This window comes from Bubalus kerabau, chromosome 14 (assembly GCF_029407905.1).
Source record: "Bubalus kerabau isolate K-KA32 ecotype Philippines breed swamp buffalo chromosome 14, PCC_UOA_SB_1v2, whole genome shotgun sequence".
NCBI classification, from domain to species: Eukaryota; Metazoa; Chordata; class Mammalia; order Artiodactyla; family Bovidae; genus Bubalus; species Bubalus kerabau.
Genome location: NC_073637.1, coordinates 40,462,044 through 40,484,458, shown reverse-complemented (window position 1 = coordinate 40,484,458; position 22,415 = coordinate 40,462,044). Strand labels below are relative to the sequence as shown.

The 22,415-nt window shown below is 40.0% G+C and overlaps 1 protein-coding gene across 1 annotated transcript in view; it reads right to left on the bottom strand.

Annotated features, from left to right (window-relative positions):
* The window catches only part of CRISPLD1 (cysteine rich secretory protein LCCL domain containing 1), a 50,779-nt gene extending 31,662 nt beyond the window's left edge, over positions 1-19,117 (bottom strand). Inside the window, exons 1-2 of the mRNA XM_055546851.1 lie at positions 18,750-19,117; positions 17,493-17,812 (exon numbers count right to left, since the gene is read on the bottom strand). Coding sequence (XP_055402826.1) covers positions 17,493-17,750 — 258 coding nt within the window. The 5' untranslated portion in view covers positions 17,751-17,812; positions 18,750-19,117. The remainder of the gene's footprint in view (positions 1-17,492; positions 17,813-18,749) is intronic.
* Between the last annotated feature and the right edge of the window lie 3,298 nt (positions 19,118-22,415).

The following is a 22,415-nucleotide window of genomic DNA, read 5'->3' as shown; positions in this document are numbered from 1 at the left end:
CATCATATGTCAAAACATAAATCCCTCTCAAACCACTGTTGTGTTTTCTATTTACATCAGAAAGTGCAATCCCCAAATCTGATGGAATAAGCTGTCAATGTGATCTGCTTAATAGCAATTAACTGGAGCTCTAGGAAAGAACCTGTTTCTCAATGAAAATAACACAGGTGGCAATTCACAATGCTTCAGCTTCAAATTCCAAAAATAATGCCTCGTTATAAAATCTTAGCCACCTTCTTTTCACCCTGATGGTGGTATTATCAGAACTACAATGAAGAGCCAGACATCAAGGAGATCAATCAATCAATCTATGCTAAAAGAGCCTATGAGGTTTTTGTGACAAAGTCATCTGGTACAAAAAGCACTGGAAAACAGTACATTCCTTACAACTTGGAAATTACCTCAGGTGTTTTAATTCCTGTGCTTCACCTGCTTTGAAAAGACTTTGTAGTCACAGGGAAAATGCACGAGGCTCAGATTTCAAAGGGAACACCTGTGTTTCTGGCCAGAGAGGCTTTGCCAGGTACTGAGAAAATAGCAGCATCACCCCAGGGCAAGGCACATATGAGGGTCTCCTGGAAATGACAGAGATGTGGGCAGATGTGGCAGTGTTTTACCTAAAATCTACTTCAAAACAAAGCCTTGGAAGTCTTAGCAAAGGAGCGACTTAATGATTAAGGAAACTGCCTCTTCAGTTTACTAAAATTAAAATAATTTTTGGAATGAAAATTTCATGTGTGGGTGAACTCACAAGATCATTTTAGTTACACCCACTGTTTTGATATTATACAGACAGACTGAACGCGTGATGGAAGGTAAATTGTCCTTGTGATCCCACAGAGCCGTGAAATCAACAAAATCCTTACCTTTCTCCAGAATGTCTGCTCATTCGCATCTCATCTCCTTGCCTAGGCCCTCCCAAATCTGGCTATAACTTACTTACCTACCTCACTTACCATCCACCCCTTCTCAACCTGAGCTGACTCTACTGGAACATTAAAATGCCTGTACATCATCAGGAGATCTTGTTAAAATTCAGATTCTGACTCAGTAGGTCAGGAGAGAAATCCAAGTTATGACATTTCTAACAGAAGCATACACTGAATAACTGTACTTCAAGAAGCAAGGTTCTAGTACCTGTCCGTTCACATTTCTCGGCCACAGAAGCCATCAGAAATTTTCCCCTACGAGACTATTCTTTCTTTCCTCCCCTCCTTGGTTACTTAAACTTTATCCTTTCACCAAAGTCCTGTTAACAGTCTCTCTCCTCTCGGAAGTCATTTCAACCACAATACGTATTCTATTTATCTCACCCTTCTCTGAATCGTCTTATTAAAGACAACAATCACTATGTGTTCTCTGACCTCTGCTTCTATTTTGGATTTTAATTCTCAAAGCAGAATTTTAAATCAAAGCTGGGCATACACACTGAGGAAACCAGAAGGGAAAGAGACACGAGTACCCCAGTGTTCATCGCAGCACTGTTTATAATAGCCAGGACATGGAAGCAACCTAGATGTCCATCAGCAGATGAATGGATAAGAAAGCTGTGGTACATATACACAATGGAGTATTATTCAGCCATTAAAAAGAATACATTTGAATCAGTTCTAATGAGGTGGATGAAACTGGAGCCTATTATACAGAGTGAAGTAAGCCAGAAAGAAAAACACCAATACAGTATACTAACGCATATATATGGAATTTAGAAAGATGGTAACAATAACCCTGTGTACGAGACAGCAAAACAGACACTGATGTATAGAACAGTCTTATGGACTCTGTGGGAGAGGGAGAGGGTGGGAAGATTTGGGAGAATGGCATTGAAACATGTAAAATATCATGTATGAAATGAGTTGCCAGTCCAGGTTCGATGCACGATACTGGATGCTTGGGGCTGGTGCAATGGGACGACCCAGAGGGATGGAATGGGGAGGGAGGAGGGAGGAGGGTTCAGGATGGGGAACACATGTATACCTGTGGCGGATTCATTTTGATATTTGGCAAAACTAATGCAGTTATGTAAAGTTTAAAAATAAAATAAAATTAAAAAAAAAAAAAAAAAAAAAACTGTCTCATACCTTTTCTGTGTTTTCCATGTCGCCTAATATAAAACTTGACATACAATATATTACCAATATGTACTCATCGATTTTCTCTAGCCTCAGCTGGCCTGGCCTGGGCAATATGGATCACAAATGGCCTTGGATCACAAATATGGAACCTAAATACCCTGCATCAAACATACTAGTGTGCTATAAAATCAGGTGGAAGGGTATTCATGGTGCTGCTGTTGTTTATTAGCTAAGTCGTGTCTTGCTATTAGCTAATTTTGCAATCCCCTGTACTGTAGTCCTCTAGGCTCCTCTGTCATGGGATTTCCCAGGCAAGAATTGGAGTGGACTGCCATTTCTTTCTCCAGGGGATCTTCCCATCCAGCAAGCGAACTTGTCTCTCCTGCATTGGCAGGTGGATTCTTTATCACTGAGCCACCAGGGAAGCCCAACTTATGACATACCTAGGCTTGGCTAAAGATAAATTTTTGAATAGTTGAACATGGATTATTTTTGTAAAAGCCATATCTTTTTACTGATTTTGTGATAAATTCAAGGCTATAATGCTTTCATTGTTTTTGTTGCCATTTAGGAGAGAAGTTGTTAATCTTTAACACTATATTTAAGAGACCTCAGTATTTAAGGAAATCCTTTAGTAATTGAGAAAGTACAATACCATCTATCAGTTCTCTAAGTCTTGATCTATTAATATTCCAAAATCACTGCAGATGATGACTGTAGCCATGAAATTAAAAGATGCTTGCTCCTTGGAAGAAAAGTTATGACCAACCTAGGAAGCATATTAAAACTAACAGCATTTCCTTGTTGAAACAGAATTAATCAAATCCTTTTTCATTCCACCCATTTTAGAATCACTGCTGAAAATCTTGTCATCTTTTTACTTTTTTTATTCATTCCATTGTTTCCCCTTCCAATTAACATAAATGGAGCTTAGAGTATGTGTCAGCCTCTCAGCTGAGGAAATGCAGAAACTACTCAAGCACAGTTCCTTCCCACAAAGGAAGGTAAGGCAAGAGAAAGAGACAAGGCTGTAAATAACAAAGGCCGAGACAGGTAGGAAATGCTGTAGAAGCCAAGGAACTGGGGTTAGAGTGTACCTAACTCTGGACAGGGGGGTTTAGACAAAAAAGGAGATTAGTCTTTAGCTGAGACTTGGAGGAAGAGGAGAAATTCACTGGAGAGAAAACAAGATGCACATAAGTCATTCCAGCATCTGCAAAAGCAAAGGCTTGGCAAGATGCCTACAGCCTAAAAAGCCCAAGGTATATGGAATAACGATGCAGGCAATTTTATGAAAGAGCACTGCTTTTCATTTGTTTAGATGTATTCACTGCATTCACCGAACTCAAGCAACAGAACTCTTCTCTCAGCCTTTTCTTTCTAGACAGGAGTTCTGAGGTTCTTTCTTCATCTTCAGTCAAAAGCCTCCCCTCCCCAACCTCTTTCTTTTGGGGCTTTAGTTTCCTGTCTCTGGACACCTGATCTCACTATAGGTTTTTTGAGCCCATCAGTCAATCATTCAATATTTCAGATTTGGATTTGCCATGTCTTGAACAAACACAAGATACAGTTTCATATTTTATTCCTAGCTCCTTTATTGGATTGTCTCCTGTTTAGATAAGGTTACCTGAACTGTTTGAGTTGCAACAGCAACACAAAGGGGAGAGTTATAAAAAGTAACTCCCATGCTCATTCTTGGGTCTTATCTAATAGCTCATGATCTGATCTAGCTGACCTTTTCTACACCCCCACCCCTTCCCCCAGCCCTCACCTCTGCTCTTGCTCACTTCTGAATTCTACTTCCTTCCTTCTCATTCATGTGGCTTTTTCAGTTTATCCTGTCATTGACTGCACCTCTGTTTTCACTACCCCACAGAACTGTGCCATTAACTAATTTTGAGATTCCATTTTCCACCACTCCTCCAAGTAGATAGATTTAAACAGTGGGTCTTGGGAAATCTTATTGTTTAAGCTTCTCTATCTTTTTGGTTTCTAAGCGCTTCATGAAAGGGAGTGATTTCTATTTTCCTGCACTAATAATTAAGAGGTGCTTCCTTAAAAAGGAGAAAGTGAATGTGAGAGTTGAGGTGAAAAAGGATCTGGATCCTAGAGTCAATTTTTAATGTCTCTTTGTAGACTTCCTCTGGACAGCCTCAAGCTTTCTACTCAGAGTTCCATTCCCAGTGGCTGCAGGACTGCCACAGTGGCTGCCACATCACCTGGGAGCTTGGTAGGAATGCAGAATATTGGGGGCCACCCAGACCTCCTGAGTCATAATCTGCATGTTAACAAGATTCCCAGGGAATTCATATGCACAGTAAAGCCTGAGTGACACTGGACTAAAGCACCCTGATTTCTATTCCCCAAATCATACCTAGCTGCTTTTTCATGAAAACCATTTTTGCTACCCTTAATTTTCTGGTGATTGAAAATTTTCTTTGATTAAACACTTAAAACTTAAAACCTGTCTAGCCTATTAAATAATGTCCATGTTCATATTTTGCCTTTGTGGTTGATGAGCTTCTAATAAAGAAAATCTGTTGCCTTTTTCGTAATAAGCTATCAAGAAAAAGTTGACTTAGTTAACTTAATTCATTTTATTGATTCTGTTAATCAGTTAAAAGCAAAAGAGAAAAGAAAAAGTAAGATTCATTGACTTATAGTTCTAGGTTCTTATATTAAACTCACCAGTTTAATAACCCACTAATCCAAGTCACATATCTGGGTCATTCCCATAATTTATTTTTTGGAGTTCTCATACAATTAGTTGTATTTAACCTCCAGTCTGCAATTTGAACCTCAAACACATTATGTGGTCTGTATCTGTACTTGATTTGTATTACAGAATATCTGAACACTTTTAAAATCAACCCCCTTCTCCCACCCTGGCTAACATGACTTGAATCTCATTCACATCTCCAGGAGCTGCCGAGTCAAATGCCCTCAAGCAGGTGACACCTCATGAAATGGCTGTAAAGAGTGGTGTGACCTATGGCAAACTAGAGAAATTATTACTTTAAATCTTCCTGCTTTTTGGAAATACTTGACCACTACATATGATAGGAATACATACTGTAGTAAAATTCCCTATCAGATTTTGTAACTTAAAGCATAGTGAAATAAATGAATACAAAGTACCTCAAAATATCTCATGCATTTGACTCCACAGAGATCTTTATGTAATAACCCCCAAAATACCTTTTCATAATATCCCATCCTCACACCACTCCATTCCTGCCCTCTCAATCTCAGCTGACAATCTTGCTCCATACTTCACTGGGAAAAACAGAATTATTCATATAAAAATTCTCTTTTTCCACTAAATACACCAAATGTACCTACAGCCTCAGCCCTTCCTGTCAGAAGGAAAAAACTGACTCTGCAGTTATATTTTCTCCCTCCCATGTCAACTGCTTTTACAAGTTGTGCATTTCGATCAACTTCCAGCACACTCTTTAAAAAACAAAACCAAAAAACATTGCCATATACCCATGTACTGCTAGCTAATTCCATTTCTCAAATTGTTCTCAGCTTTCTTTGCTTATTTCTCCTTTCTGCTCCACCTCTACATATTGCTGGGCCATGGCTCAATTTAAAGCATTCAACCTTCATCCATAAAAATCTTGGATGGTTTTATTCAGTCAGTTAAGATGGTTCTTAACAGCATCCATACATCATTTCCACACTTTTATCTCAAGTCCCACTTCTCCACTGACCATTAAACTCAGCTGAGGACAACAAGGCAATGCAAAATAAGCTTTGTCTAAAGGAAACCCCTGATTTCATCCTTACCTTCTCTTGTTTCTCTTCCTGTCTCAGTAAATGCTTCAATTATCTATCAATATGCTTAAGTAAGCATATTGGGATTCCCTGATAGTTCAGTTGGTAAAGAATCCGCCTGCATGCAGGAGACCCCCGTTTGATTCCGGGTTGGGAAGATCCGTGGAGAAGGGATAGGCTGCCCACTCCGGCATTCTTGGGCTTCCCTTGTGGCTCAGCTGGTAAAGAATCTGCCTGCAATGCAGGAGACCTGGGTTCCATCCCTGGGTTGGGAAGATCCTCTGGAAGAAGGGAAAGGGTACCCACTCCAGAATTCTGGCCTAGAGATTATATAATCCATGGGGTCATAAAGAGTGGGACACGACTGAGCAACTTTCACACTTAAGTAAAAATCTTAAAAAAGTCGTCCTCCTTATCTTTCACCCTTCATATTAAATTTATCAGAAACCCATCAGCAATGCTATTTAAACAGACCTGAAACCACCCACCTCTTCCATCTTTACCACTGTCATCCTGGCCCCAGCTATCATTATCTCTCATTAGAATATACCAACGGCTTCCTACCTATCTCTCTGTGCTTTCACTGTGAATCCTCCTGCAACCCATTCCCCAAGGCACAGAGTAATTATATAAAACTGGAAATAAGACCAAAGGTCAGTCCTAGCCTTCTTTGTGGTCCCTGAAGACTCCCACCTCATTTTTGACTTAAAGACCTTTTACCTGATATTCCTGCTGCCTAGATTTCTATAGCTTTGTTTAGTTGCCTCATTATTCTAATTCAGCTCTCAGCTCAAAAGTCATTATTTTAGAGAGGTCTTCCCCAGCTACTCAGTATGTTAGCTCCACCTCTATCATGCATGCATGCTAAGTCACTTCAGTCGTGTCCAATTCTGTGCAACCCTACGGACTGTCGCCTGCCAGGCTCCTCTATCCATGTGATTCTCCAGGCAAGAATACTAGAGTGTGTTGCCATGTCCTCCTCCAGGGGAGTTTCCTGACCTAGGGATCGAACCTATGTCTTCTTATGTCTCCTGCATTGGCAGGTGGGTTCTTTACCACTAGCGCCACCTTGGAAGCCCCCACGTCTGTCATGCTCCATCATCTCACTTTGTTTATTTTCATTAACTTGTTGAACTTTTTTCAAAAACAGTGCCTGGTACAAAACTGCTCAATCAGTATTTGTTGAATTAAATTCTTTGTAAATCACAAATTTATCAATTAGAATAAAAAATTGTTTTAATCAATTACAAATGCCTTTCTGTACCTTCTTGAAATTAGGACAGCAACAGATACTTAGGAAAATAAAGAAAGGGTTACTTAAACATACTTACTGTTACACCTTCACCAGACAATTCATTACCACTTGAATTTTCACATTTTCTTCCAATGAACTAAATATTCTATGTAACATATGCATATATTGTGTTCACGGGGTTCTCGAAAAGAGTCAGACACAACTTAGTGACTTAACAACAACATTGTATATATTATACATGACAACATATAAACTATAAAATGCTAGTTTTATAAACTTAAATTCAATTAGTAAAAATCATTAAAAAGATGAAAATTTAAGTTTTAAATCCTGTATAATTACTTGGTTGTATAAATTCCCAAGATAAGTATGTGAGAGAACACAGCTAAACAATAGCAAAGAATGTTCTTGAACTAAATGTCATTCTTAATTGTGATTATAAATGATTATAAATGACCATGTTGCTTTTAATGAAGGCAGCCGGTAAAGGTAACTAAGAAACAATTAAGCAAAGAAACTGCATTTCCCTACAGACTATAATTATAAATTTGGGATATGTTCCCAAACTGACTTACCTCTTCTAAAACTAAGCTGAAAACTTTGGATTAGAAAAGAGTTAAGGCTGCAGATATCACCTGGCCCAGAGGAGATAGCTCATGTTTGATGAATGAGTGGGTGAACAAGCTTGATCATTTCTCCCATCCATTCTTCCCTGAACCATCCTTGGACTACTATGATGATACCCAAACTGTTTTATGAGACCTCCAGTATAGCCTTCATATCTCAGAATTCAAGGGTCCTCATTTTACTTGATCTTTATAAGCAACATTTAACAGAGTTGATCATCCTTTCTGCCTTTCTTCATTTGACTTCAGGAGATCTTACTTCCCTGTTTTTTTTTTCCTAATTCTCAACTCCATTTGATGTTCCTCCTCTCCTTCCCTAACTCTACACTGTTAAGTACGTCGTGGGCTCACTTTGTGACTATCTCTTCCTTCTACGGTGGCTCAGACGGTAAAGAATCAGCCTGCAGGGCGGGAGACCTGGGTTCAATCCCTGGGTTGGAAAGATGCCCTGGAGGAGGGTATGGCAACACACTCCAGTATTCTTGCAAAGAGTCAGACACAACTTGTATCTGTTCTCCTCAGTGAAAGCTGGGACCTCATTTTCTATATGACTTTCACACTCGTTGTGTCAGCCACATGGGCCACTTGCTGAGTTGGGAGAGTTAGGGTTTTTATACCTATTCTAGGCAAGTTAGAAAGTTTGTTGTATTTACAGCTGGGCCCTCAACGGTGCCCAGTATTTGGTAACTAATACTTGTCAAATGAAGAAATAAACAACAATAAACAATTTCAAAATTTTGTGACACTTTTCTGGCTCTGGGTATTGCACGCTCCTGATGAAACTGCTTCTCATGTCTTGCCTTTCTAAGATCCTAGATCTGCTGCTTTCATTTAATGAGGAATCTTTAATCTTCCAGAATTACAGGGTACCTAACAAATTCAACAGAACTGAGCTGTAATGTCACTCTCTTCCTACAGATATTGCCATCTACAAGTGCAACTTTCAAAAAGAAAATTACATTAATTTGAAATGTCAATGCTAAAAAAAAAGTGCTATGTATCCAAATTAAGGTTTTAAAAACTTTTCAATTCTGTAGACAAATTAATTAAAACAAAAAAAAAAGCTTTATTATATCTAAATAATATTAGTGAAGTAAAATAAAAACTGTTTAAGAAAATTAAATGTTATTGTAAATCAAGAAGAAAGAAACTTTAAATAAGACTAACATTCTTTGAGTCAAGATATTTCATGAACCTTTAAGTGCATATAGATTACACTGCATACCCTTAAAAGATGCAAATATTTAACTTTGAAAACTACCAGGCAAGTGCCAGTACACAGAAAAATAATCATTTTAGGAATCAAGGGTTGAAATAAAACCTTACTTGCAGTGAATTCCTGCCACTTTTAGCAAGGTAAGAAATTTGTCAACATTAAGCTCTGGGTAAATGAGTTATGAGGCCATCAATTTATTCTGTATATTGTATCAGTTCATTTCAGTCTCTCAGTTGTGTCTGACTCTTTGTGACCCCACGGACTGCAGCTGCCAGTCCTCCCTGTCCATCACTAACTCCCAGAGCTTGCTCAAACTCATGTCCATCGAGTCGGTGATGCCATCCAACCATCTTATCCTCTGTCCTCCCTGCCTTCAATCTTTCCCAGCATGAGGGTATTATATGGATAATACAATATCCATATATTATTTTATTCAGTGACAATGATATATGTCACTAGTGGCAGATAATGTCAGAAAATGTACATTTATAAGAGTTGCTTTGTGAGAGCAACTCACAGGCTAAAATTAACTTTTTTTAGGCTTGGACTCAGGGCTACAGCTAGTCAGAAATAGGGCAGAGCCCAGACTAACATCACCCTGGGTTGGGGGCTACATTGTCCCTTGACCAGTTTCTGCAGTTATCTGCTGTACAGAAGAAAGATCTGCACAGAAGAAAAATCACTTCATTTCCAGTGTTAAGCATGGCCATATAAAGAATTTAAGTGACATTGTGGTACTAAGCCATTGTTTGTATCAAAACATGTACCATGGACTGTATGACTGGCTGTTGGCTTGGAGCCTCTGGTTGCCCAGTGGAAGGACAGGTAGCTAGATGTATTTTGTTCTACATTTGGAAAAATGCTGTGCAAAACTTCTGTCCCTAGTCTCATCATATGTGAAGTAACAGCAAGCAGGTACAGCCATCAGCCCTCCCAGCAGAGTATCTGTCAACTGTTCTGTGACTGGCACGGAAATAGTTATAATAGTGGGAATAGCTTGTATAATTGTCATTGTGAGACACGATCTTTGGGTTAGGAAGATTCCCTGGAGAAGGAAACAGCAACCCAGTCCAGTATCCTTGGCTGGAGATACTCATGGACAGAGGAGCTTGGCAGGCTACAGTCCGTGGGGGTCGCAGAGTCGGACACGACTGAGCATTTACAAAGGCAAATGACACATATAAAATTTTTAGGGAATATGTCCTAAAGTTGCTAAAGGACATTCTAGACTTAGATACACTTTCTATCACAGTGAGCTGTTTTGGATTTTAGCCAATCTATAATTTAAGAGACTTATTAAATAATTGTTACAAGAGATAAATACACATTAATTTATTAATTCCAGAGCATCTGAACATCTTTACCACTGATCAGCAGCTCCATATTATAGGACAATTTTTAGTACACCATGAATATTTTTAAAAACAGAAAAAATAATTCTGAATTATTTAATTTATTCTTCATCTCTGATATTTCTAACTTATCTCTGGTGTTGATGATATCCTACTTATAGAACTTTTCTTATTTTAATTCCTCTTTCTTGTCCTTTATATTTATCTCATATAATTTTATCTATTTTCCATCCATGCCTTTATTCAACACATATTTACTGAACATTCAACAGTATTCAATCAACAAATATTAATATTTACTGAGTACATCTATGCATCAGGCACACGGTTATAAAGGTGAGTACATCCTTATCCTTCCAGGAAATTCAGTCTTGAAAGGAAAATGGACATGTATATATTTAATTACAACAAAACTTCAATACTATAAACAGGCTTAAATAAAATACTTTGGCTTCTCATGTTGTGCTAGTGATAAAGAATCCACCTGCTGATGCAGGAGACGTAAGAGATGCGGGTTCGATCCCTGGGTCGGGAAGATCCCCTGGAGGAGGTCATGGCAACCCACTCCAGTATTTTTGCCTGGAGAATCCCATGGACAGAGGAGCCTGGCGGGCTACAGTCCATGGGGTCACAGAGTCGGACATGACTGAGCAATTAAGCACAGCACACGCACAGCAAGAAAGACCCAGCACAGCCAAATGAATTTTAAATTAAAAAAAAAAAAGAAAGAACAGTGTATAGTTTAATTAACACAGATTCAATTATATACAAGGGAGTTGAGCTTTCAAACTGTGGTGCTGGAGAAGACTCTTGAGGGTCCCTTGGACAGCAAGGAGATTAAACTAGTCCATCCTAAAGGAAATCAACCCTGAATGTCCACTGGAAGAACTGATGCTGAAGCTGAAGCTCCAATACTTTGGCCACCTGACACAAAGAGCCAAATCATTGGAAAAGACCCTGATGCCGGGAAAGACTGAGAGCAGGAGGAGAAGGGGAAGATGGAGGATGTGATGGTTGGATGGCATCACCAACTCAATGGACATGAATTTGAACAACAACAATAAGGGCTATGGGGCTTATTGGCCTAGATATGCCTCCTTTTGGAAGTTCTTCAAGATGGGCTTTAACTTGTGAGCAGCCAGAAGTTAACAGAAGCTTTGGACAGTTGAGTAAGCGCCAGAGATTTGTTTGAGGGAAAAGACAGATTGTGTAGCAGTGAGGAAGGTAGATTAAAGTAGAAATAAAGTAAGACTAGATGGTATAATCTTCTGCAGGGGAAGCTGTGATGCCCATCTTGGGGAGACAAAGAACACAGGTTTGGATGAAACAGAAGAGATGGATTCAAACATTTCTAAGACAGAATCTAAGACTCTGGCGAGTAACTGTGTATTTGTATTTGTGTGTACATATTACATGGAAGTGGACAGAGGGAATGAAAGCAAGGCAAGAGTTGAAGATGTCCCTGATGATCTGTTTTTGTTTGCACAGGACTTAGCAGATGTCTATGACATTCCCTGAGAAAGAATCCAGGGAGGGAAGGAGGACCATGGGCAAGAGTGGAACAAAAGCAGCTCATTTTCTTTTTAGACATCTTAAACTTGAAGCAATATTACAATATTACTTTAAGATTCAAGAGATGACCCAGTGGGCAGTGCGAAACATGAAAACAATGCTCAAAGAAGACTGTCAGATGGAGTGTCATCACGGAGCCATCAATAGACAGAAGGTATTTAAAGTCAAATGAGTAGATAAAATTCCCCAGGAAGGGAGAAGACCAAAAGTAAAACCATGGGGGCCAAAAGGAAAGTTTGAAGAGATGAGCAAGACCCTTGGAAAAGACCCTGATGCTGGAAAAGATTGAAAGCAAAAGGAGAGGAGGGTGGCAGAGGATGAGATGCTTAGATAGCATCACCAACTTAATGGACATGAACTTAAGCAAACTCCAGGAAATAGAGAGGGATAGGGAAGCCTCTCGTGCTGCAATCCATAGGGTCACAAAAAGTCAGACACGACTTAGTGACTGAACAACAACAACAACAACAACATGATGAAGAAATAACCAAAAAAATAAAAATAAAAGAACCAAGTGATGGGGCTAATACCCACAAAAAGGAAAGGCTTGAAGAAAAATAGCAGTATGCTCAACAGGATCAAATCTCTTATCTCACTGCAGCCCGTGGGCTATATATTCCTAAATCTATATACATAGGAATATATAGACCATGGGCTGCTATAGAATTGGTATCCCTATACCAAGTCTACTAATGACAAAAACAATGCCCCAAATCATTGTTTGGCAGACTTCACATACCAGCAAGCAGCGGAGACAACACAGGTCTAAAGGCAATGTTTCCTCCTCACATATCCACTGCCTCTTCAGTTACAGCTTCATTTGATGACCTAAAAGCTTCAGTTTTTCAATGTATCTTGAATTAAACACTGGTAATCCCTCTGCTTAGGTTACTGGTTTCTATAATTAATAATGCATTTCTCCTCTCCCTGATTCTACCACAGGGCTTTGATTTCATCAACCTACTCTGCTTCTGGTTTCCTACAAAAACAGTCAGCCACTCCACTTTGTTGATTCCTTTTTTTTTTTTTTAACTTCATTAGAATACAGCCAATTAACAATGTTGTTATAGTTTCAGTGGACAGCAGAGGGACTCAGCCAGACATATACATGTATCCATTCTCCCCCAAATTCCCCTCCGATCCAGGCTGCCACATAACACTGAGCAGAGTTCCTTGTGCTGTACAGTAGGTCCTTGTGTGTTATCCATTTTAAATATAGCAGTGTGTACATGTGATCCCAAACTCCCTAGGTATCCCTCCGCACCATCCTTCCCCACTGGCAACCAGTAAGTTCATTCTCTAGGTCTCTGAGTGTGTTTCTGTTTTGTAAATAAGTTACTCTGTATCATTGCTTTTTAGATTCTGCATGTTGGTTCCTCTTCCAGCTGAGACATGCCCTTCACTCTTGGCCACAGCTTGTGATCCTGACCATCTGCCAGAAACAACATAAACGTCATCTTCCCCATTGATTAACTCTCCTGTAGGAATATTCCAGTATTCTGTGATGCCCTGGCATCAATCATACATGTGAATGAAGAATTTCGTGTCCCTGCCTACTTGAAAATTTTCAAATATGTCTATTCTTTCTTCTCAATCAGCCTATAAACTCTTCCAGCAAAGATGTGACCTTCCGGAGGTCATTTTTAACCCTATTAATTAATGAGGCTTAGAGTGGGGGCAGGGTTATGATGTTAATAAACATGGATGTGGCTTGGCTGTGGTATTCAAACACAAAAAACAGACTAAAATAAGCACCAAATATACATAAGATAACTGGCTATTCAAACTTTTAATGCAGTATAACAGAGCATAGGACTTCTGTGGTAGCTCAGATGGTACAGATTCTGCCTGCCATGAAGGAGACCCAGGTTCCATCCCTGCATCAGGAAGATCTCCTGGAGAAGGGGAGTGTAAGTGGCCAAAAGCGGTGGCACTTATCACATGGCACTGCAGATTCTATAGGAAGTGGTTCTTTAGCTTTTCATTTTATCAAAATACCCTTTTTTAAAAATATTTATTTGGTTGCAGCATGTAGAATCTTTAATTGAGGCATGCGGGATCTAGTTCCTTGACCAGAGATTGAACCCAGGCCCCCTGCATTGGAAGCATGAAGCCCTAGCCACTGGACCATCAGGGAAGTCCCCTGAAAGAATTTGTTTTAATCTTTTTATTTTTTATTGGGATATCCCTGATAGCTCAGTTGGTAAAGAATCCACCAGCAATGTGGGAGACCTGGGTTCCATTCCTGGGTTGGGAAGATCCCCTGGAGAAGGGAAAGGCTACCCACTCCAGTATTCTGGCCTGGAGAATTTGATGGACTGCATAGTCCATGGGGTTGCAAAGAGCCAGACACAACTGATTGACTCACTTCACTTCACTTCATAGCCAATTAACAATGCTGTGATAGCCTCAGGTGAACAGTGAAGGGACTCATTCATATAATGTACATGTATCCATTCTCCCTCAAAAATACACTTCAGTCAACTATTTGAACCAATTTTCTTTCCATGGGTCAATCAACATCTGTACTTACATATACATAAATATATAGTTATTACTATATAAAATATCCTTTATATATATTTTATATAGTAATAACTATATAAAATATAAATCAACAGTGTTTCAAATAAAGCAGTATCGTTCTTTTAGACTTCCCCTTCCATGTGTATTCTATAAAATGTGTTCCTGTGTTACCGTCGGGAAATAAACTCTGCAGCCCAGTTATTAGCCAAGACATAGTTCTAGCGTTCAGGGTATCTAAGGGCAACACAACATAAACCTTGGCTGGTTTCTGAATCTACATTTCAAGGATAGAACGAAAGCAATGATTGAAAAGAAACACATATAAACATTCTAGACCAGACATCATACAATAGGCACTTATTTTTTTTGGAAGTCAGACATAGAAAACGAATCACAGAACTGTTCTTTCATTATTTCCATATTACTTAAAACACACACACAAATATTCTCAGATTTCTTTTTGCGCATTTGAACTCCCAAGTTCTTCCTTATTTTGAATAAAACGCAATGAGTACCTATCAACATGGAATAAGCATAGGGTGGCCTACTTGGAAAAACTCCATAATTAACTGGCTCTTTCTGTTTGAAAGCTCACAGATGAAGAAGTCAGAGAATCCTGTACTTTGAACAAACATTTTAAAATAGTCAGAAAATGGGAGACATTACTGATGTCATATCATGCATGGCACAGAATTTTGAAAAGAGCAAACAAGTTTCACATGAGCTATTTAAATGGTATTAAGGAAACATAACATTGGTTTTATGTCTTAGTAATACTTACAGGGACCCTGTAATTGCACTATGGTTGATAATAAGCTAAACTTTACACAGGTCATCTCATTTCTTACATAATCCTCACAACAGCCCGCTGAGGTGAGCGCACGTGTTAGACATGAGGAAACTAAAGTAGAGGGCAATTTATGATTTGCCCAAAGTCACACAGCTAGTGGGTGCGTGCATGCATGTTTAGACGCTTCAGTCATGTCCAACTCTGTGTAACCCTATGGACCACAGCCTGCCAGGCTCTTCTGTTCATGGGATTCTCCAGGCAAGAATACTGGAGTGGGTTGCCATGTCCTTCTCTAGGGGATCTTCCCGACCTAGGGATCGAACCCATATCTCTTATATCTTCTACATTCGGGGGAGGGTCCTTTTCTCCTAGAGCCACTTGGGAAGCCATAAGTGGGTATCAGTGCCAGAATTTAAACCCTTACAGCCTGATGGTTGGGACTGATTCTTTATCTCTGATGACTTCTCTTGTGTGCTACCTATTTTCTTTAGGGTAAAATATTTTTCTAGTAAAAGTTAAAATGATATAAGGAAATATTTTGTAATATATAATGTGAACTTAGAATTTCCATGTTTCATCAAAGTTACCTAAATAGAGAATACCTATCCAAACTAATGTAAGTGAAAAAAAAAAAGGAAAAACTAGAATTTATTAAAATTAATGGGACCCTGCAATGTGTCCAAAGGAGAAATGTTAGCATCAATGTTCATTAAGTTTGCTGTCATCAATGAAGATTATCGGTCTTTGCTAGTGCATTCCTAATTCATGCAAGTAGTAAGATTTTTGAAAATGTTTCTATATATTTAGGGTATGAAGTATCCTAATATTAATGAGTTACAGTCTTGAAAAAGTAATATTTAACAGTCTTTAAAAAGTAATTTTGTTTCTCAAACTTGCTAATTTACTCTCAGAATTCATATAAGGTTATTAAGGATATCACGTATTTTTATTGAATCCTTTACCCAAATGAATTTTCACACTTTGAAGTTCACAAATAAATTCAGAGGGTAAAAAGTTATTGCCAAAGTATTCCCTAACATAAAGCAACCACAGAAATGTATACTTTACAACATGTTATTTACATACTTCTAAGAAACAATGGCCCATTAGAAACTACATATATATATATATATATATATACACACACATATATATACACTTTATGAACATGCGTGCATGCCCAGTCACATCTGACTCTTTGTGACCCCATAGGCTGTAGCTCCACCAGGCTCCTCTGTCCATGGGATTTTCCAGGCAAGAATACTGGGGTGGGTTACCATTTCCTCAGCCAGGGGATCTTCCTGACCCAGGGATCAAACTTGCGACTCTGTGTTTCCTACATTAGCAGGTGGATTATTTACCACTGCACCACCTGGGAGACCCTATACCTATCTATCTGTCATCTGTCTACATACACATATGTGTGTGTGTGTCTGTGTGTGTGTGTATACACACACATCAGTCATCTGGAAAGTGTCTTCAAATTATTCATCCTTGATTTTTTTCAGGTCCACCATTCATAAGATTCCATCAGTTAGGAATTAGGAAACAATTCTTCTACTAAGTCATTTAAAAGCAAATACATCAACTGTTCAGCATTTTCGGGACAGGAATCTTTCTCCTAAGAGCAGAATTTAAAGCACTTAGTTGGAACATTAGATCTGAAGGTATTTACTTTACTCTGAAATTTAAAGAGCTATTAAAATGAAAGGAACACTAATAAAAGAATATGTAGAAGAATACATAGGACCTGGGAATTCCCTGGTGGTCCAGTGGTTAGAACTCCATGCTTTTCCTGTCCAGGGCCTAGGTTTAATCCCTGGTCAGGGAGCCAAAATCCCACAATCCTTGTGGCATAGTCAAAAAAAAAAAAAGAATATACAGGACTAGACCACTGCTTGTATGTAGTAACAAGATTGGAAAATTGCAAAGATGGATTTTAATCAAAGGTGGATTAAAAAAAAAAAAAAATGGTGGTACCAGAGAACCTGACTCAATACTCTGTAATGACCTATATGGGAAAGGAATCTAAAAAAGAACAGCTACATATATAACTGATTCACTTTGCTATACAGCACAAACTAACAACATTGTAAAGCAACTACACTCCAATAAAACTTTAAAAAATGAAAAAAAAAAAGGATATGCAGAAGAAAATACTCTTGAAGAAAATCTTTTTAAAAAGTTTTATACAGGAAAAATGGTAAAAGATTAAATACCAGCAGGATGGATTTTAACCACAGAAGCTAAAAGCATCATTAAACATTTCTATGTACATACCATTTGAAAAATGTTCTTACCATATACTCCATATTAGAAGCTGTAGGATATACCTGACTTCGCAACTTATTATGAAGGTCCAAGATACTCTGCATGTCATTGTCTGTAATGGCCCTTTTCCCTCTTTGCTTGGCTATCCACCATACACCATCTTCATCCATGTACTTTTCCAAAAGTTTTCCCAATAAAGTGGCATTAGGAACCACCATGGCTGGAATCGCTCGGGCCATGAGGAGCACTGTGGTTACCCTGAACCACTCCCGCACGGTACACTTCATAATGAATGCTCTCAGGATTTCCCCGGGAAAATCTCCAACACCGGCTCTTCCACTCCTTTTGGCTATAAGGACATGTAGTGCAATTAGGGTGAAAATCCCGGCACACATAAATTTTCTAACAACAAAAATAATACAACAGTCACAAAGGGATGGAGCCAGTTTGATTTGTTTACTTAATTCCAGCAAACGGAATAAATTTTGAAATAAATTTTCTCCAATCCATTTTTACTCCAGAGGACTTTTCACAGTGCACCTTTCCCACAAAACAGAAAATTGTATTTTCCAAGATAATGTACATGATGACAAAAACAAATGGCAAAAGCAACCCAGAAGAGTTAAAGCTTGAAAGCAATGTCTGAATTACAAATCTTTAAATGGCTATTTATGGCATACAGCCTGCAAAGGGTTCTAGAATGTTTTATCCTAGAATGTTTTATCAGGCAATCCAGAGGTCCAGGTTTCTCTCTCAGTTTCAAGGTATTATTTTATCTCAGTGCCCCATCTCTGGTTCAAACATTCAGAATGTCAACAAAATTATGAAATCGAGGGCGAATGCTTTAAAGAAGTACAACATTTTACGCATACATATGTCCATGGAGATTTCTAAAGGGACCAGTGAATTAATGCAAGTGAACAGTTAAGGTCACTGGGGCAAGTATCTTCGCACACAGGCACAGGTCAAGAAGAAAAATTCGTTATTTCCTAGAAAGCATGTGCCTAACCTGGAGCCCGCACCCGATGAAGACAACAGCCCACGGGCGGTTTCGGAGCCTCTCCGGCCACACGCCGCAAGCGCACACGGTTCACCCAAACCAAAGGAGGTGAAACTCACAAACTCACTGAGAAGCAGGAGCGCCCAGAGTTCTCCATCGTGGCTGCTTTCCGAGTACACACCCACCCCTCCGTGATCGACCGTTCTCTGCAAGTGGATTTTTTTTTTTTTTTTAAGTAGAGTTTAAGAAGAAAAAAGTAGAAGAGGGTGGGAGCTTGACGACTTACCTCTCCAGTGTGAAGTTCCCTAAGATGGATCAGCCGAACCAGACGGCCGGCCTCCCCAGCCGCCTGCAGCCTGCACACAGACGGCCCGGTTCGGGAGGACCCGGGCCTCGCACGTCCTCCGGCGCTACCTGCAGTGGGATGGCTATCCTCGGCCTCGGCAGCTCCCCTCGGACCTGAAAGCCGGAGCTGGGCAAAGCCTGGCGAAGTTGGGAGGCCGAGGCTGGGGTGGAACGGCAGCGGCCTGGTTAGCTCTGCAGGGTGGGCGCCCGAGCGTCTCGGAGCAGAAGCTGCAAGAGCGAGAGGGGCGGGGACTCGGGTCAGTCTGGGCGGCGAAGGCTGCAGGCGACCCCGCGCTCCCGCTCGGTGCAGCCGCCGCGCGCAGAGCCAGGCGCAGAGCGCTTCCGCCGCTCCCCTGAGCGCCCGGGCATTTATTGCGGTCCCCGCGCGCGCGCACGTGACGTGAGCGCCCCTGCTCGCCCACCCCCACCTCTGCCCAGCCCTGGACGCGTGCCCGCGGCGGGAGCGAGGAGAGGCCGCCCGGCTTCTCACCACCAGCTTCACCATCCCCGCACCCCGCCCCCCGGCCCAGCGCCGTCAGGACGCCTGGCCTTTGTGGCGGTAGCTTGGGCTTCAGGGACCAGAGAGTGGACGGTCTGGACCCCGTGAGAGGCCGTGTGCAAGGAGGATCAAACTCCCAACGCCCCCTCGCAGTTCCGCCAACTTTCCGAGAGCCGTCTCCTAGATCCTTCCTGATTCGGTGCTAAACAAGGAGCTGTCCCAGAGAGCGCGCGTAGCCGGTGGAGTGGGGTTAACACTTTGGAAACTGGGAAAGGTAACTGGGGCAGGGGAGCGTAGGGTAGGGGAACGGAAGTCTTGGCCTTTTATTTTCTCCAGGGAATCACTTCTATTACCAAGACCGGTTGTCTAGAATTAGAAAGTTGTTCTTTTTTTGCTGCGTTAGAACATTGATGATGATGAACAAATGGGACAAGGATTTCATAGAGTGATGGATGATCTGTGACTCAGGGTTGACTGACAGTTGAGAGCCCCACTTCATCCTTAAAATATGTTGCATTCGCTTCCTAAAGTGACAGCAGCATTTTTTTTTTTCTTTCTAATGATGTAAACATTTTTGAAGTTGATACAAAGAGTAGCCTCAATTTATCAGAGCTACCTTGACAGGAATTCAATACCCAAACCTAGAAGTGATAGTGAAATGAGAGTCAATCTCCTAGATGTTCATGCTAAAATTCCAAGTAGGAAAATTACTAATTTTAAGTTCATAAAGGCTCACCATAATTAATGTGGTGCTACTTCTACAGGTATATTTTTTTTATTAAGCATTTATTTAATTTATTTACCTTTACTTTCCCTCTGTGGGCTTTCCTCGTGGCTCAGATAGTGAAGAATCTTCCTGTAAGTCCAGAGACCCAGGTTAAATCCCTGGATTGGGAAGATCCCCTAAAGAATGAAATGGCAACCTATTGCATTATTCTTGCGTGGAGAATGCCATGGCCAGAGGAGTCTGGTGGGCTACAGCCTATGGGGTCGCAAAGATTCCAATACAACTGAGCAATTCGCTCCTGCATTGTGGGCAGGTTCTTTACCACCTGAGCCAGCAGGGAAGCTACAGTCTATAGCATATGATCAAATAAAGTAAAACTCTGAAAGTAATTCCCAAATTCTACCACCCAATTACTTTATCAAACCAAAAAATTCAAGTCTATGCCTCTGGTGAACATGAGACGTTGCTTCCTCTCAAATATAGAAAAGAAACAAAAGGGAAACATGGCCTAGCAGAAGAACACAGAAGGTGAAAAGCGTTGATGCGCATAACCAGTTTCATAGAAGGTGTCATTTTTAGCAACTTATTACACTTGCACTTTTCAAATATTTATAACTTTTTGCATTGGTTTTCCCTCTTGGAAACTGCTGAAAGACCCCAAAGTATGTGATACAAGAATTTTCATTTGTCATATCAGATGAAGAACACTTTTATATACTGCAATTTTAGTGTACTGGAAATTATGTGTATGTGTGCCCCAGTCGCTCAGTAGTGTTTGAGTCTTGCGACCCCATGGATTGCAGCCCACCAGGCTCCTCTCTCCATTGAATTTTCCAGGCAAGAATACTGAAGCAGGTTGCCATTTCCTCCTCCAGGGGATCTTCCCTACACAGGGATCAAACCTATGTCTCCTGCATTGGCAGACAGATTCTTTACCACTTGAGCTACCTGGGAAGCCCTGTTGAAAAGTATACTGAGTATCAAATAAAAAACAGTTAAGAGTAATAACATTACTTGAAACATTTTCAAAGGGAATTTAAGTTGGGAAAAACCAAATGAAGATGCTAAAAATGAAGTTAAATGCATTGACTCTTGAATGTTTCCATCATAAAACTTTCCACAAAATACACAGATCACACACCTAAAGGCTTACGTTAAAGAAAATTAATATTGGTTTTAAGATTTTAATTCCCAAACTTTCTCCAGGCAAAAAAAAATAAAAGTTTGTATTCCTTGTCTTAGTGTTTCTATTGGCTTCCAATCTGCTCCTGCAGGTCATATTTTTATATAAAGGCAATGATTTAAACATTAGCAATATTAAGCATTAACACTTTGATAATATGTCATATCTGATTTAATATATATGCTGGGAATGTCATTTTAAAGAGTAATCATACACAATGTTCTGGAATACTCTAAAATGATACTGTTCATTTTTAATTTTTTGTTGGGATATCTGTGTGGAGACTAAAGAAAATGTCACAGAATTCATGTATAAGGTGCACTTTGGTTTGTGGCTAAGACTGATACTTGTAAAGCCACGGTTGTTTTTAGCATTGCTACTTTCTTGTGGCAGACACTGTGGTCGCCTAACCCAAAACCAGCCGTCCACCCCTTTTCTTCCAAGCCCATGGCTGCCAATTTACTGGGGGTGTTCACATGCTCACATTCTGTCAAACTATCCTCAGCAGATGAATGTTGACTAGTGAAAGGCAATCTTCACACTTACCAGTACTTGATTTAACTACCAGTAATTGACTTAGCCTGTATATGACTTGCAACCCTGGATCCTGAAAGGAAGGAAGAAATCTGCTTGGGTGAAGACAAAGGTGGGCAAGGGTTTTATTTTGTAATAAAAGGAGATGCAAAAAGAGAAAATGTCCCTGAGGTGCTAATGTATAAGTTTGTGAAATTTAAATATGCACCTGTTACCATACAAAGTGGTCAAACAAGAGATGGCAAGAGTGAAGTCGACATTCTAGGAATCAGCGAACTGAAATGGACTGGAATGGGTGAATTTAACTCAGATGACCATTATATCTACTACTGCGGGCAGGAATCCCTCAGAAGAAATGGAGTGGCCATCATGGTCAACAAAAGAGTCCAAAATGCAGTACTTGGATGCAATCTCAAAAACGACACAATGATCTCTGTTCATTTCCAAGGCAAACCATTCAATATCACAGTAATCCAAGTCTATGCCCCAACCAGTAACGCTAAAGAAGCTGAAGTTGAACGGTTCTAAGAAGACCTACAAGACCTTTTAGAACTAACACCCAAAAAAGATGTCCTTTTCATTATAGGGGACTGGAATGCAAAAGTAGGAAGTCAAGAAACACCTGGAGTAACAGGCAAATTTGGCCTTGGAATACGGAATGAAG